The sequence below is a fragment of the Haemaphysalis longicornis genome, unplaced genomic scaffold, assembly GCF_048455015.1.
Source record: "Haemaphysalis longicornis isolate Haplotype H1 unplaced genomic scaffold, Haemaphysalis longicornis Haplotype H1 scaffold_9, whole genome shotgun sequence".
NCBI classification, from domain to species: domain Eukaryota; kingdom Metazoa; phylum Arthropoda; class Arachnida; order Ixodida; family Ixodidae; genus Haemaphysalis; species Haemaphysalis longicornis.
The window spans coordinates 10,947,267-10,964,802 of NW_027526460.1; the positions used below are offsets into that span (position 1 = coordinate 10,947,267).

At 46.9% G+C, this 17,536-nt stretch overlaps 1 protein-coding gene across 1 annotated transcript in view; it reads right to left on the reverse strand.

The window, feature by feature from the left end:
• LOC144151449 (MFS-type transporter SLC18B1-like) overlaps positions 1-17,536 on the reverse strand; it is a 46,177-nt gene that overhangs the window by 17,838 nt on the left and 10,803 nt on the right. The window contains exons 2-10 of the mRNA XM_077682501.1: positions 14,847-14,942; positions 14,276-14,349; positions 13,066-13,210; positions 12,271-12,339; positions 10,589-10,688; positions 7,658-7,812; positions 7,036-7,134; positions 6,843-6,931; positions 662-757 (exon numbers count right to left, since the gene is read on the reverse strand). Of these exons, the coding sequence (XP_077538627.1) occupies positions 662-757; positions 6,843-6,931; positions 7,036-7,134; positions 7,658-7,812; positions 10,589-10,688; positions 12,271-12,339; positions 13,066-13,210; positions 14,276-14,349; positions 14,847-14,942 (923 nt within the window). The remainder of the gene's footprint in view (positions 1-661; positions 758-6,842; positions 6,932-7,035; positions 7,135-7,657; positions 7,813-10,588; positions 10,689-12,270; positions 12,340-13,065; positions 13,211-14,275; positions 14,350-14,846; positions 14,943-17,536) is intronic.

Genomic DNA, 17,536 nt, shown 5'->3' on the forward strand with positions numbered 1-17,536 from the left:
TGCGTGGAGGAGCTTTTATTGTGTCGGGCGTGCAGCCCTCTGCGAAGGTATAGAAATCCTGGCCTGACGAACGGAAATTATTGATGCTGGTTGAAAACATTCTCCATGCAGCACATAAATGTAAGCAATGTCAGCAGGAAGTTCCTAGTCCATTGTACACAAAAGGGGCCTCCTCGATTATCAGTCCCGGATCGTCCGCGGACTGCCCGAGACGCGACCCGGTGCTCGATTTCCCCATGTACTCCTACGAGACTTCCGGTCCGAACGCAGTCCTCGGACTGCCCGTGGACCGTCCAGAACTGGCAAATCGAGGATGCCCAATAGTTTAGACGACAGTACTCTTTGGCTAATTATTTGGCTGCTGCATGCAGTACACTTGCACCAAAATCGGTAGTGGCCGGTCTGTCGGGTTAGTCGCATTCCAGATTGCTCGGACAATCAAGCATCAAGGCTTCCACAAAACAACGCATACAATTTGAGTCTGCGAGGAAGAAGCCCGCAGTTGAATTTTGATCCCTTCGACTCAAATACCTGCACAGGCTGATCAACACATTTGAAAAGATTCTGAGATTTTTTTCTCAGTTGTATCTACTCGCCAAGGTTCTACGAAGTAGTATAGATAATTTGGTTTTAAATAAATTTATGAGTAAGCTGTACTTACAGCGCCACCGTCAGCATGTGGCACAATCCGCAGATGTAAAGTGCCGAAATGCCAACGCCAGTGAAAACTTGAGAAACGTACACCATGGTCAGGGTCCTGCGAAAGTAAAGTAAACATTCGTAGTAAACGGGGGCTCGCATGCTGGAATGTAATGTTTTACAGCGAATCTGTCAGGCTCTCGTTAATCGAGATTTCTTGAGTTGCTAAGTCCAAACTCAGGTGACAGCAAACAAATCACCTCACGAGAAAGCTGAGTGCCCCCACCTATCGCCATCGTTAGACCATCGTCGTCGTCCGAAATCGAAAGCCAAAGTCCATCTCAACTTAGCCAAAGTCCGAAGCCAACGCCGGCACAACGAACCCAAATAAAATGCTCAGCGGCCCGAATGCGATGGTGTGATCGGATAGACATTGGCTTCATAACGCGACAGACCCAGGTTCGATTCCGACCACGGGAAGCGCCTTTTCTTGTTCCACCACCACCACCATCATCATCATTATCATCATGCGTCCTCCCACTGTGTAAAGTTGGCGGCACCGCCATCAATGGGAAGGAGAAAACTTCGCTTCAACATCAACGAACCAAGCCAGGAAGGCAACAGATGCGACACAGCCGCTCCTTACTGTGTCAACATATTGCGCCAGTTTAGTGCGGGTATAATTACAGTTGAGAGGTGTGGGGTAACGTGGATAATGTTTGAGAAATAGTACAAAACAAAACCTGGAGTCATTGCCTACTATATAAAAAATTGCGAAACAGTGTCACAGGATGCTTTGGCCAGTGGGGCAGAGAGAAAAACAGTAGGAGATCGTTGAGCAAATAGGGTCATGTGCTAAAAGCTGCGTTTTCAGATGAGGATACGCCCCTCGCACAGAAAAGGAGGGCACACCGAGCGATTATATTGTCACATAGCCAAGGACGACGCAGGGTTGCAACATAGTTTATTGGACTGAACTTGTGCCCCGCAACGAACTTAAAAAGTACGCAAGCGTCGAAAAGTCGAAAAAGCTGTCAACGGAGAAAGAGTGCACAGGCGACCGTCGGCTGTACAGAAAAGGAACAGCGCCCATTTTGTGTACCGGACATAAACGACGGTTTTTTGCCGAATGGAGCACGTGGCGCTTAACGAAAGCCAAGGGACGTGAGCATGCTTACGCATTGGCAGACAATTCTAAAAGTTTGTGTAACTTTTTATTTTCATTTTTACCCTGGTTACGGACGGTATAGGTCTCATAGAAGCCTTGCTTTCTCGGACCCGATGAGACTTGCTACGCTTTAATTTTACTCAGTAACTGTAATATACGTTATAGTTTTTTTAATATTCATCCTACTTTTGGAATCGCGTCAGTGAGTTAATTCAAAGTTACTGAGTGGAGTAAACACTAGTACAGTGCATTTATAGGTTAGGAAAATGTATTTGATCCTGTAGACTCTGCAGAACTGGAAACATTAAAGTACCAGGGATTAGAGGAGACGCCCACAGTGATTTTGGAGGATATATACAAGGTGTAGAAACAGCTTCGTGGGATTGGGCGTGTCCATTCCTGGAGGGGGACGATTTAGGAAAGGAGTTTATGGGAATCGGGCCTGCGTCTTCTCGGGGGAGTACGTAGAAGAAGAAGAGCTAGAGAAGTAAAGAGAAAAAGAAGCAACAGCTCAGCACTGCCTACTGTCTCTCGCTTAACATTTAACATTTGGGTTTACATTTGGGTTAACATTTAACATTTCGGTTTTAAATGGGTTTGGGTTTAACATTTGGTGAAATGTTAAGACCGGTCGGGCGAAGAGAAGAGAGACAGGAGGCCAACGTTCCAAGCTGCTGGTGCTTCTTCTCTTTATTTCTCTACCTCTTCTTCTACACAAGGTATACATGGGCAGAGTAATCCGTCAGAAGAAGCGTGAAAAGGGGCGAGTCAAAAAGACACTGTGACCCAGAAATGGTTTTCACTTTATCTCGAGTGGGCATGCATGAAGCTTGAACGGGATAGGTCAGAGATACGAAAGGATAGAATACTTGTACCCCTTCAGATTTACAGACGACTTTATCTTGCTCACTGAATCAGAAGGACAACTGCGAGAAACGCTTAAGGAGCTGCAATCAGAAAGCTTTCTAGTAGAATTAAAGATGATTATGAATAATTCAAACGTCATGTTACGCAGACACACAAACGGCTCCATCTTATGAGTAAGAAAAATACCGGGATTTTAAAAATACCTAAAAAAGCTGGTAGAGGATTTTAATTATCTTTGACAAGTTGCAGTACCGATCCGAAACACGATGAAGAAATGCGGAGTAGAAATATTGACACGTGGCAGAAGAAGCGAATATATTTAAAATTTGACTACACAACCTGTTGCATTATTATGGGCCGGGGCGTTTTCCGTAGGTCCAATGTAATAGTAAGCAGTAAGCTCCCTCTATCACTGCAAAGTAAGGTGTGCGAAGCTTAGTAAAGCATGTTGTTGGGCTAGTTGGTGTTGCATAGTTACAGGAAAAAAACTGCGCAAATGGACGGGTCGGATGAAGGACAACAAGACAGGCGCAGACTCACAACTAATTTATTTGTGCGTAGGATTTATTCCAATAAATTAGTTGTGAGTTGTTGTGCCAGAGCGCCTGGCCCAAAGGCGTTGCACGAGGCGACGCGCCGACAGCGAGGCTGAGTCACGCCTCTCCCTTTCGTCGCTGCGGCGCGGCCGAATCCCGCATCTCAGAACGCTGCGGCGTGGCCGACTCCTGCATCTCGAAACGCTGCGGCGCGGCCGAATCCCTCAGCGGAGAACGACCCAAACAAGGGCATGTCGCTACGCCCGGAGGCGAGGTCACGGAGACGGCGGTGGCATCGCTCTCCCTTTCCCGATTGGCGGCGCAGCTGACTCACCGCTTCGCTACCATTCGTCGGAATTCGAACTTCAGGCAGCGAGAGCCCTGATTGGAGCTTTTCGAACTTCTTGGGGCCACAACGAACTTCCCGGGCTATAAAAGAAGCCCGGAGGCTCTCATCGTCGGCTTTCCTCGGCGGCTTCTCTCCGGCACCAGTCTCTTCGGAAGCACCGAGTAAAAGGGTGCTGTCGCCTTTGTGCGAGTTATGTAACGTTTGCTTACCCTGTACATACTGTATATAAATGTTACTTTAAGTTTTCGTCGGCTCGAGAACTTCTTCGCTCTGCTCTGCGCCGCGTCGATAGCGGACGGAGCAAGGCAACGTCGCTACACCTCTGACTGCGCTCGGATGGCCAGTCCCAACAGTGGTACCAGCGGTGGGATAGTCATTCCCAACAGTGGTGGCAGCGGTGGGATGGTCTTTCCCAACATTGGTGGCAGCGGTGGGATGCTCATTCCCAACAGTGGTGGCAGCGGTGGGATGGTCCAGTCCCAACAGAGTCTGCGCCTGTCTTGTTGTCCTTCTTCATCCGTCCCGTCCGTTTGCGCAGTTTTTTTTCCTGTAACTAAGGTATACGACCCATGCGTGCTGCCAATAATGGCTCATTATGCAGAAACTTGGCGCCCAACTGCAGTGGCGTAGCCAGAAATATTTTCCGGGGGGGGGGGGGTCATTCGCCACCGGTAAAAAAAAAAGAAAAAAAAAAGAACGTGACCTTGCGTCTTAAAATATCTTAGTCACCTTTCCACTTTAAGAAAGCTTAAGGATTAGTTGTTCCGTTCACATTAATATCTACATAAAAATACGCGTGCTCACAGGCTCGAAGTGCTTGATCCGTAGAGAACATTCAATGTCCCACAGAAACGCCAGCACGAAAAAGGAATGCGGTGTAAATTCTAGATCAGGAAAGATTTTATCCACAAATCAACGCTCTTACAAAGTTTGTTTTTATATTCGAATACACCAACGCACGTGTATAGTCTGGAAAAAAAAAGGTCGAAAGGAGGGGAAGGGAGGTGTGCAGCGCTCCGAAACTTTCGAGGGCCTTCTGAAATCGAAACAACCCCCCTTGACTACGCCCCTGCATACGTTTCTTGAAGGAAAGTGTCGGACAACTCAATGGGGAACGAAAAGAAGATGAGGACGATAGGAGTAACGCTTAGGGAGAGGCAACGAGCTTCCATAACAGACCAAGCTCTTTTGGAAGGCATCGTGGGCCTAATCCAGAGGAAGAAATGGACTCTGGCTGGGCATGCAGTGAGGAGCACTGACAACCAGGACACAATCAGGACGACAGAGGTGATACTGAGAGAAGGAACTATAGAAGTAGAGGAAGACAACTAACTCGATAGAGGGATGTAATTGAGCAATTCAGAGGCAAAGGATAGACTCCGGCAGCGCAAGACAGGAACGTCTAGAGAATTAGTAGTGGTAAAGTCCTTTATTTGGAAGGGACGGCCGGTTGACCAGAGGGGGGACATGGGAATAGCAGGGAGGGAGGATGCATCATGTGTCCCGGTATCCATGCCAGGCGAGTTTTAGTGCCGTTCTGAGCCAGTATGTTGACCGTAGCTTGAATCTGGTGGACAGTAGGATGGTGAGTTAAAGCCTTGTTTAACTAGTCAATAGCATTTTTGGAGTCAGTGTGGATATGAATGCGGGCAGGTAGTGGAGCAGAGGCGTTGTAGGAGAAAATCCAGTGAATGGAGAATGCCACGCAGTTCGGCTTCAGTGGGATACGGATAAAGTTTATGTTTCGTAATGGAACCGTCAAATTCGGACCGTGCTAGACAATGCCACGCGAGGCCAATTCGGTGGTGGTCCAGGCTGGCATCGGTAAAGATGTCAATTTCATCTGGGAGCTTCGTCCCCAGGATGCGACGAAGGGCTTTTTGGCGTGGACACATTCTTGCTTTGGGAATGACAGGTCGTTGATGTGGCGATGTCAGAAGTGGCTTTTCCCATGGGGCAGGCAGTGTCGGACTCAAGAGGTGGTGGCAACATGGTTCGAGCATTCCACGCAGCGAGCACCGCTCCCTGACACGTAGAAGATCGGCGTTGTTCGTGTTGGAGGGCAGCTTCAGAAAGCAGGGCTTCCACAGGAGGCAGAGGAGCCGCCTTTTCGAGGGCATCTGTGCGGGTATGTCGCGGCAATACAGTTATTGTTCGGAGCGTGGCCCTGTGAAGTACTGATAATTGCTTCTTGTCACTGTTTGAGAGGGCATATACAGGGGCGCCGTAGAGAAGTCGGCCTAGAGCCACTGCTCGTGCTAGGGTAACACAAGCCGCTTGTTGGGCCCTTCCGTACTTATTTGACATTCTATAGATATTATATGAAGCATTGGCTTCCAGGTACCTCGAAGTTGCTTTATCCAGCACTGTGCGCTGTTGTGACTGGCCAAAGGGATAACCAGCAGTCTAACTTTGCCGCAAATAGACCGGTGTGTCAGACAGATAGATGGTGTGGTGCATATCAGGAGGTATCTTATGCCGTCCGCGCACCACCAAAAACTGTTTTTTTCAGGAGCCAGGTCTAGCCCTAACGTCGGAAGGTTCGGCGTGAGGCTGTGGGATGCGGCCTGCAACTCGGTTATCGTGTCTTCAGTTGATGTGTAAGTGTAGTCTGCAGCTTCGGTTAATATAGTAAGATCATAAGCATAGATCGCAAAACGTGCAGCAGAATCCTTTTCTAGTTGCCGTGCAACGCGGGCCATTGCCAAATTGAAAAGCGCAGGTCCAAGGACAGAGCTTTGAGGCACGCGCCTGTCCAGGTAGTAGGTCTTGGGGCTCCATCCCGGGTGCGTGGCGGTTAGACGTATGGGGCGGTTGTATAGAAAGGACCGAATCCAGTTTTGGGCTCGCTGTCTTGGGAATGCTTGTGCCAATTCTGTAAGGATTGCAGTTTGACTCACGCGATCAAACGCTTTACGCATGTCGATGGCAAGGAGATAGTCGTGGTTGCCTGCTGTGGAAGTGCGATTGATCACTCGGCGCAGCAGCCATAAACAGTCGGTCGTACCCAAGTGTGGCCAGAAGCCAGTTTGTGAAATGGGGAGCCATGGCGAGACGTATTCCATATAGTGTTTCATGGGATTATTTAAGAGACGCTCGATGAGTTTGCGGATTGTTAGATGAATAAAGAGAAACATGCGAGGGGCCTTCGTCTTGCTGCGGATACAAACAGGCTGATGGCCATGATGATGATGTTGGTGATGATGACGATGGTAAAACAGTGGTGTCATACAACGAAAAATACGTGCGCCAAAGAAGTTCCGGTTGGACAGCTATGACTTACCGATTGATGTGAATGAAAGGCACCGGCCCTACTATTAGGAACGCCAGCACGGACAGCACCAGGCCGATGAGGGCGAACAGGGCCTCTTTCTGCGAGTTACCACGGGAGCATTAGCAAGGACACACACGGGCAGGCAAACGTACAAGAACGCACGAGTACACACGCTCTCATGCACGCAATAGAAAGAACCTACCCTGAAGTGCGCAAACGCACCAGCAATGATGCTTCCGATTGCAGAGCTTGCAAACTGGGACGTGTAGACGGTACCAATTTCGGTATTGGTAAGGTCAAACTGTGGATACAAGGATCAGCATTGTGGAGTTACAAGAAAGCGTAACCGATGTTCTGGGGCTGTCTGCGGTATTGTACTACCTCTAAGAAATCGCCGCAGGTGGGCTTAACTACAACGCTACATACCATCTGGGTCGTTGTAGTTCTGGAGCGTTCTATTCTGGAGCCTTGTAGGTTGCCCCAGAGCAATCTGGAGTGAATTTCTCGCTCCAGAACGAGCAATCCGCGTGACCAAATGGGCGAATGTGGCGAATGACGAGGCAAATGATGCGATTTGAATAAGAAAATTGAATCTCCGCAGGGGCGATGGGGCAAATACACGCCTTCCGCTGTTGTTCCTGCGCAGTTTCTTTTTTTACTCTAATTGCATGCTGGGCCTCGTCATTCACACCACATTCGCCCACTTGGTCACGCGGATTGGTCGTTTCGGGACGTCGTGGTGCAGCCCACCTGCGTCGATTTCTTATAGGGTAGGGTGAATACAACAGGGTTTTCCCAGAAACTCAGGAATCACGGCACTTTACCTCCCTCAAGCTTGGCTCCAAGGTTGGCTCGTTGAATCCCAGCATACCCCAGCAAAGAACCATGCATCCCATTCCAGCGAAGAACATGGGATCCCATAAGAGGCTTAAGTAATTCAGTGGAACCTCTTTCTGGTCGTGGGCTTGAACGTATGTACCTGGAATTAAATAGTAGAATGCAAAAGTGTTAATGATACCGACGAAACAATGGATGGACGTGTGCATACGGACGCGCACACGCCAGAGAGAGAGAGAGAGAGAGATAGTAATTTATTGAACGGAAGGAAAACGTATAGCTCCAACCTGCTACACTGTGTGAAGGTGGAGGAAGGAGGAAAGAGCGCAGATAGAGGGTGACAGGTGTGATTATTGACATGGAGGTGATAGTATAAGTACATGCAAAACGCCTATGCCATGTACTGCATGTTCAATAGTTCACCACAACGGGATTTGGCTGCAACCTAGCTGCCAAACCACTGCTTTTTTAAGAATGCCAGTGCTGCCTTGAAGGCCTTGAAGGCCAGGGTGCCAGCAGGACGTCCTCAGACAATGCCAGATTGTTTAACGGGGCCAACGACGTGGCTAACTTTTCACGGTGATGCGCGTAGCAGGGACAGTTGCACAGTACATGTTCAATAATCTCCGGTATGTGACACGATTCACAGTCAGGGTCACTCGAATCACCGAGGAGGTATACTGGTAGCGATGACTAAAGCTACGCCGAGCCGCAGTCGATGGAACAGCGACGCTGAGTCCCTGGAGGCATCCGGAACCTGCAATCAGGGTCCAGTCGATGGAGCCTTCTGTGGAGGTGGTCAGGGTGGGCCCAGTTCAAAAACACTCTAGTTCATACAGTGACATCCCGTTATCACGTACCGCAGTTCGAAAGGCGATAGCGACGGAATACAAAATCCCAAAAAGCATGCTTCTTGACAGAAAAAGATTGCAAACAGATACCTGTTTGCAATCTTTTGCAAAACTACTTGCAAAATTACGTAATTTTGCAAGTAACGGTTACGTATTAATGTGTTCAAAGAGATAATGGCCGCCGTTGTAGATGAGCTGTTGACCGACTTATTTTTTTTTTAGTGACCGCTGTGACACGGCCTACAAGTCGTTTGGTGTTTTTTGACCGGTACTGGGGTTCGCACCATATTCCCGCGTGTGTGTTTCGTGTGCGTTCCTTCGCCGGTCAATGTTTTTGTGGGCTTTTGCAGTATCGCTTGCGTCATCCTTTTCATCGACACCTGCCGAGCTCGCTGCTATGCTGACCTTTCTGAATTTTTCTTTCTTTTCATGTCACAAATCTGTGTACTAAGCCCTTCGAAATGACGTATAAACAAAACAAAGAAGTCGCTTTTATTGTTGGGGAGATCGTCACTAAACATGAAGATCCCAAGCGACTTCCAAGGAGTTATCACGCGATTGGCTGGAATCGAAGCTGTGGCTTAGTTCGGTTTTCGATAGGCCGTCTAAGCACGATGTGAGGCGACCCACAGGGCTCGATTCCTATGCTCGGGCTATAAAAAAAAGTAGCCCACCTCAGGCATCATTTGGGAGTGATTGGCAACAGTTTGACACCACAGCGTCCGTTGCTGCGCGTGTCAACCATTAACGAACCCACGCGAGAAAAATCGCCGCATGGGTTTCTTCGTTTGCGATTTCTTCGTTTGCGATTTCTTCGTTTGCGATTTCGGTCCTTGAAAGTTTGACGATCTATTGCACGCACTTTTAGCTTTCGCTCTTCTCTGAACTTTCTTCAGGAAGGGGTGATAAATTTTCTGCGTGGTGCCGAACGTCGACTCGAAGAGCTCAAATTGAGCCTGAGCGTGTAATGCGCAGGTCTGAGAGCAGGTGGAGGAATTAGGGCAAGGTAAAGAAGTCAGTAAAGGAATGAAATTACGCCCACACAATTTATTCGGTAAACTCAGTATAGCAGCGGTTAAAAGTTTATGTGGGAGGCATAAGCCCTGCTCCACACCTAAAGAGGACGACAAGGACGACTACTGCGACGACTACGATGATGATGATGATGGTACACGGGAATAATTTTCATGGCTGACCGGTCAGAACGGCCCGTAAAGACGTGTAGGCATTGTTTTACTGATACTTACTTCGTTAGTTCATTTATTCATTCATTTATTCATTCATTTATTCATTCATTTATTCATTCATTTATTCATTCATTTATTCATTCATTCATTCATTCATTCATCAGACATATTTTTCTCATCGCATGACGAAGGCCTCTTACATTGCATGGGAGTTTTTTTCGAATACTACCCCAGGGTGGCTAGATTCTGTTATGGTGAGAGAGTGCTTTTTGTGTCCCAGAAGGCCTTCTAGGTATGGTTGCACTTTTGTAGTTTGGCCGCACTGGTATGGGATATGTTACTTCTACCGACCATGCAGCACTCCGGACCACGTGGGTACTACATAAAACCTGCAGGAAGAATTATACGAATAACAATGACTAACTTTATAGTAGTGTCTTTCTTGCGTGGTACAGCATTCAATGATTAGTCGGAAAAAAATAAGGCTATATATAGTCGTCAGGGAATTCTTGGTACGTTAACCTACGCACTTAAAACTCATTAAGCTTCCCTGAAATAGAGAAGACACGGGCGTACGGGACAAACATATTTTGCCCCGGGAGTTTTGCTTTGCACTAAGCCGAACAGATATGTGCTGGAATGTGTGTCTGGCTACACACCCGGAATATGGACACGTGCACACTGAAGGATTTGCTTTGAGGAGCGAGAGGCGGGACAGAACGACGACGCTGGGAAACGGGCGGGCAGGATTTTAGTTGCCTCTCCTGGTGTGTAAGCAGCCTTTTAAAGATGTCAGTTTCTACGTCGAAATATCCTTCAGAGGCAGTATAAGCATAGCAAAGCTAAATGTCCTAATGTCCAGGTCGCGGGGTGTTCTTACCCCCATCCGTGTTCAGAACCGACTTGAGCGCTGCAATCGCTGGAGCTGCCACGGCAATGATTACGGCGATGACGAAGAATGGCACCGGATAACCGTATTTCTGCGGGGACAGGGACACAAGGCCATTGTTAATTTGCCATCCATCAAGAACTATTACTGAATACGCGATCTATCTTACACCTCCGAAAAAGCTGCGCCTGCTTCAACTAGAGCGTCTGAATGTTGCAAAGCTTAATGCTGCCTGGTCTAATACAACAAGCTGAGGAGTTATTATTACTATAAGGTAATGTACACCTGTGGTCTAAAGTAAGCGGAGCACGGGAGCGATGGCCGTGGGGAATTGCTGCGCTGTCTAGGAACACTGATGGGAAATAACGCGCGTGTTTTTGAGATGCAGTTGCACGGTTGCACTGCACCCCCTTCACCCCCTCCTCCTCCCCCCCACCTCCCCACCCCGCAGTAGCTGGTATATTTAGTGGCCGCTCTGATATCGCGTCAAACTGGGCGTAACACTCTGCATAGCTCGAGCAGGATATGCGAGCGTGATAGTGGGCCCTGTTGCGCAGTATCAAGTGCGACCGCCCTTCTCCCTGGCGGGGTAGAATTGCCTGCCTATCATGTTTCCAATGGTGAGCCTTTGAGATACGAGACTTTATAAAAGGACAACAAAATTGGCCTCAATATTATCGGAAACACATTCTGAATTTAACGGGGAATCTCCAGGAAAAAGATCGCACTAAAAAAAAAAAACGATCCCGCTGCTGACGTTGTTACTTTGTCGTTGCTTTCGTTGTTCTTAATTTTCGGCTGTCTTTTAGTTCAGCAACATTATGAAAAGAGGAAAGTACAAAACGCCTGGACCAGGATGGATTTTTCCTTAACTGAGAAGTTTCTCAAGAGCTGTATAGCTTTCCTTCGTGGCTGTACGGCTGTATTTCACGTGCGTGTCAAATTCTCCTTCGCAGAAGCTTACTCTACCATGAGTATTTCTCCTAAATGTGCTCGATTAAGTACAGAGTCCGTGCCAAAGAAATTCACTCCGTGTTAAAGGACTCTGAGTTGTATACATAAACTCTTAATCTTCCAGTAAGACAGGCCTCCTGGCCCAGGTGTTTTCATTTTTTTAAAGATGCATTTTGGTTTTATTAACACGCTCCTCTCTCGCCCGTGGTTACATCCAGGGAAAGATGAGAAAAATATTTATCTTTGATGCTACAGCATGCACCTCAAAAGAAACTACACTGCCTCGTTTCATAGCGACGACAACGCACGACAAACTCAGTAACAGAAATTTGCTCCCCCCCCCCCTGATTGCTTTGAGTGGCATTGTAACTACAAACAGTTTGTTGCTTAGCGCTGTTCTTGGAAAGTCAGTAAGGCATGCCAGCAGAGCGAAGACAAAATATATTAGACAGGGTAGCGTGGCAGTACGAAGGCATCACGAAAACACGTCACCATCAACCTAATCTCCCTCGGCAACGCTGGGATGTCTTCCTTACACCGCTCCCATGCTCCGTTTACTTCTGATCTGACCTGTACAATAATTTGGCGCGGTTATCATAACGACTTCGAAAACTAGAAAGCGGTAGCACTGTAATTATTTTGGCATTTATAATCCTTCTTTCTAGGAAACCGAGAAGGTAAATTTTATTAGAAGAAGGACTTTGTCGTACTGCACTCACGTCTATAAGCGTACCGCCGAGAATTGATCCTACGGTGTTTCCACTTGTAAACATGCATTCCAAGGTTGCCTGTAGGGGGAGAAAAATCATGCGAGATTTTTGAGAAAAGCCATAATGTGTTAAATTTTTGGTTTCTAACTATTAAATTTCATTTCGATATTTGTCATTATTTCTACCAGGCGGACCAGAGACCACCAAAACCACGTGCATGCAGTCTCCTCGTGAAAGCGGCGAACTCTCGTAAGCCAAAGTAGGCAGTATTCATAGACAAGTTCTGCCTACTGTGGTTCTGAATTAAAAATTAGTCAGTCTATGAGTCTTAGCAATTAAAACGAAAACAACAAAACTGTGCAACACAAATGTATTCACGTGTTACATTACCGAAAAAAATACTGTTTTACCACTATCAATTATGTGCAATCACGATAAGGTTTCCCTGGGGCCCTGGGGATTTTTTTCATATATTCGCCCAAGTTAGTTACACCGCTGTCTGCAGTATCTCAAAACAAGCAATAGATCTGCGCGTAACTTGAGTTTTCTCACTGTTCTACGCGTGCCTCAAAGTGCAGTCGTCCACCATCCTGGATGGAGCAACGGTTTGCGTATTCATCGCCTTCTCCTGTCTGGGTGAAAGGTAATCCAGTCACAACTGAGGCATTGCTGAGAAGACCACAATCGTTGGTCGAACGTTTTTAGATGCGCCACGCTAAAGTCGGGACTGCTGCTCCAGATAAGCTTGTGGACGACTGTATGCGCAATCCTACACTAACATGATGATGAAGTACAGTTCCTTACGATAGCAATACCCGTGTTTGAGACGAATCGATTCGTGAACACTGCGTATGCGCTGACTATGTACAGACTGTTTGAGACGCCGCCGAGGAGTGAGAATGCGATGCTGAGTCCCAGCACCGACCCTGCCGGCACCCAGCAAAGACTCCTGCGAGGAAGAAAGCAAAGAACTGAATGTTAACGTTTCCCCGTGGCTAACACTCGCGTCAAATGAATCATTATACTATTCCCATATTCACATTTAAAGTACACTGAGATTTTCGAATTCGACGTATTGAAATTTACTCATTTACACGAATTGATTGTTCATTTCCTAAAAATAGCGAACGTGACATTTTAATGAAGCGGTGAGTTTTTGTTCAGAGTTTCAGTATACTAGATATACCAGCTTCCCACCTTATCGGAAAGTTTAGCGATGACGGCTTAATGACCATTAAGGGACAAGCATGTCCATGTTGCAAAACAGATATCCTACTACCAAAATAAAAGACCATTTAAAAGAACAGATATCCTACTACCAAAATAAGAGACAAAAGACGCATAAAAAGACCTAAATTGTGCTAAAATTGCCTTAAAATCAGAGCGGCACATGAAATTAAAGCCGTTCCACTCAATGCGAACGCTGCCGGAAGGGCAGAGCAGTGATTCGCCATAATGGGCTGTACTGCCGTTATCCGCTTACTGCTACCACCCCATGCAATTCAAATTTCCCGCCTTCACAGTGCTCGCGCGCCCCCTGCCTGAAGTTGCGCCAGCGGGAGTTCTCTTCTCTTTGTGCTTTTCTCCCCGCACGTGCCGGCGTTGCGCTGCCACATTTTGCGTTTACTATCGTAAAAACCTACCCAATGGGCGTCCTTGACTAAAGGAACGCGGGCGCTGCCGGTTAATTACGTATATTTTTCTTCAAATGTACCTGTAGTTTTCTTTTCGTTAAACAATGGGAAGACGTATGACAAGCGCCAGTTTTTCACGAGTTTCGAACGCTTATGACTATATAAACCACTTGGGTTTCGATGCCTCTTGGGTACGCCGCGAACAGCGTCACCCCGGGACGCCACCTTGGCGCTCTATATACTTGGGTCGAGCGAGTGAGCTAGGACGACAAGGCGAGCGCCTAAAGTGCTCTGCGCTTAATAGGTGCGCAGATATATATAGGTAAGAGGCGTAGGTGCGAGCTTTACCCGAGTGCCCATATAGCTAAAAAGGCGTGTACCCAAAGATAATGTTGAAGATAACGCATCCCGTCAGGCCGAGAAGATAACACGTTACCGGCGAGCACCAAACCATCTGCACGAGAGAAAATAGATAGCACGTTCAGGACGGATAAGTTTAAGAACTATGGGATGTAACATTTTATTGGACACGATAGACAACAGTAACCTGTGAAAGTACCCACGCACGCAGGGTATTACGCGACACATTCTATTCCAAAAATCTGTCTTGTGCAATGTTTAACCTTCATGTATAGGGCCTCAAAAATCATGGCGAGACCTTACACAAGTTACAGAAAATAAGAATAAGATTACTACAGTCTCTATTTTTAAATCCTGAACAGCCCAGTATAGTCTACAGAGAAATTGAAAACATGGTTCTGTTGGATCGGTTAAAAAAAAAAAAATGTCCCCAAGTACGTTCTAGATTCGTGAACGTAAATTTCTTCACTTCTAAGGTTCTTATTCTGCTCCTGACCATTTGCTTTTATTCGTCATGCTTTGTCACTACGCCGTGCTGACAAACAACTGAAGCGTTTATGAAGGGAATAAGAAAGTTGCGGGAAAACTTACCAATCTTTCGGCAAGCATCGCCCCGAACATCATTGCAATCTTGTACGTGGAGTAGACGTAGCTGTATTGTTCGGCCTGTAGGCCTCTCCTGGAAGCCTGGAAATGATTCCACCAATTGTAATTTTTCTTCACAGTTAACCGGACACTCAAGAATGAAAACAATTTACTCCGCTGCAGAGCGGCAAGAACGGACAGGGCCAAGGTCCACGAGAGATGAGGCCCAGCGCTGCGTCCACTATTATCGCACTTTGTTACCGAAATGACTAATTTCTAATCAATAGTTAATCAATCAACATTTAATTGATGAAATTTTAAATAATGAACAAGAGCTTGAGCTTTGCGCTTGTTAAATTTCGCGTGACGTTGGAGGTATTTGCGTTGTGCACCTGAAACTACAAGAGGAAAGGTTTTTTTCCTATCTCTTCCTTTATTTATTAAAAGGACACTGAAGTGAATTTACCATACTTCGGTTTTTGTTTGCATTGCATAGACTGGCTCAAATAAACACACTTTTCATCGTCTATCCAGTCGATAAAGCAGTATTAATTTATAAAGCCTGAAAGCGAAGTAATACCGTGCGGCATTTGCGGCGGCCTAAACAACTAACAACAGTAACGCGTATACGAGATGCGATGATTTGACGATGTCCAAGATTACAATTCAAACCAGTTTCGGTTTCGGTTCAGTGAAACAACATGCTTGGCATCCGACGATATCACTGGCTGGACATTCTCGATATCTCAGTAATCAGCATACCGCGATTTTGCCATGTTGTCGGCTGTAAACTGCTTCAGATAATCCTTCCAGCTCTGCTTGGCATCGTAACCATCACTAGCTGAGGCGTACGCAATGGATGGACGCCCTCCCCATCACCGAAGACGCTCAAATGCGGTGCGTTTGGCCCCCAGCTTTGGAGCTTGGCTGTCTCGTGCCTGTACCGTAAGAGGCGTGTTCGCACCATCCCAAGGGGTCGGCGGATGCGGCACTGTGACCGCAAGCAGTCGGTGCTTATGCAACACCACGCCAACGAGAACTCGCCAGCGCGTGTCAATGTCCGTCTCCACACATTCGGCGAACTTTCTCGTGGAGCAGTGAACGTTGCAGGGCAAAAATAGTGAATTCAGTGTAGAAAACATTACCCCGAAACAAACGAATCAACTTAAAAAAAAAAAAAAAAACATGCGCTATCGGGGACTTGAGCTTGCGCATTGCGCAACAATGCATGCAATCCCACAGACCACTCGGTCACAAGATAGCGCTGTCAGGAACAGAAATATAAAGTATATTGTACTCTCTCTTCATGTTTTTATTTAGTTTTACCCACGACCGGCTCTATAGATAGCTACTTGCCCATGCTCGCCGATTTCGCGTGTCGAATTTGTTATCGCTTGTCTGGCTTTTATTTAGTTCTTTCCGACGCCTCTGCACCGGCTGGCGCTGCATTTAGTCGTCATTTCTCCGCTGTATACGCCTCGAGCGCTGCCTCTGGGGTTGAGGTCCCTAATTTCAGGGACCTTAGTAGGGATGCCACTGAAATCCCCCTAGCGGCCCATTTTGAAAGCAGTCGCGGAAGTCTCCGGCCCGCTAACGACTGTCGCCGTTGCTGTTGCGGCTTGTTCGTGACTGATATTTTCCATTTGTATGCGTCGGAAATACATATTTCTGTAGAGCATCCACTCTGTTTGCAAATGTGGTGTATTTACGAGAGTATAAATGCTTTTCACGCGATCATAGTGTGGTACATTCTGTCCGCATAAGCGCCAGGTGTGTGTCACAGGCCGGCGTCGCGAAACCGGCATATGCATGGAGCTGATTGTAATTCCACTGCCCTGAAATTTACTAACAGTACTTCCGTAAGCAGTGTTCGTTCAGATGCTCATGCTACGGTTATACACAACAATGTAAATCGGTTTCGTGTGCTTACATAATCTAGCGGTGCACTCCTACCTGACAGCGCGCCAGTAACGCTTCATATCTCAGATATTGATCCCTATCCTGGACAGGCCAATGTGGCATACATTTGACGGACATTCTACGCAATAAGTACGGTGGATAATGGAAAATTATATGCGGGAGTCAGCACACGACAAATAATTTACTGCTGGGTCGTCTTATCGCGAGGTAAGCCCTCGCAAACATTCATTATCTCCTATATCCTCCGCTTATATCCGCGTCCGCGAATGAACACTTCTTCGAAACATCGTCATATGACACAGGGAGCGCGCAGAATCTAGCACAAAAGCAAAATCAGAGGGCATTACCAGATACCACACCTTTCCAACGACACCTTTTATCGTTTGTGAACTTACTTTCTGTGTACTTCAAAAAATGTCTCCACCGAGTGATCAGCTGTTTGTTAAAGTTGAAAACAAAATAAAAGTGAACGAGCAGATTGTGTGTGGGAATACTAAAACGGTTATTCCTTGACTTCGTTCCGCATTTGTACGCAACGATAGTTAATAGTTAAGCCCCCCCCCTTTCCCGTCTTGTAAAATATCAGTGCATTTCGCGTCTAGTTGGTCTAGTGAGTTCTACCTTGCTGGAGAAGCTGCACTGGGTTTTTTTCATCCCCGTACAAGCTATTATATTGCTTCCGGACTTTGCATGGTTTCATTAACTCTCCTTGGTCCTTGCTATCAGGCGGGAGTGGGCACATATTTAGCGACCCACAGACTGGAAATGAACTTAAC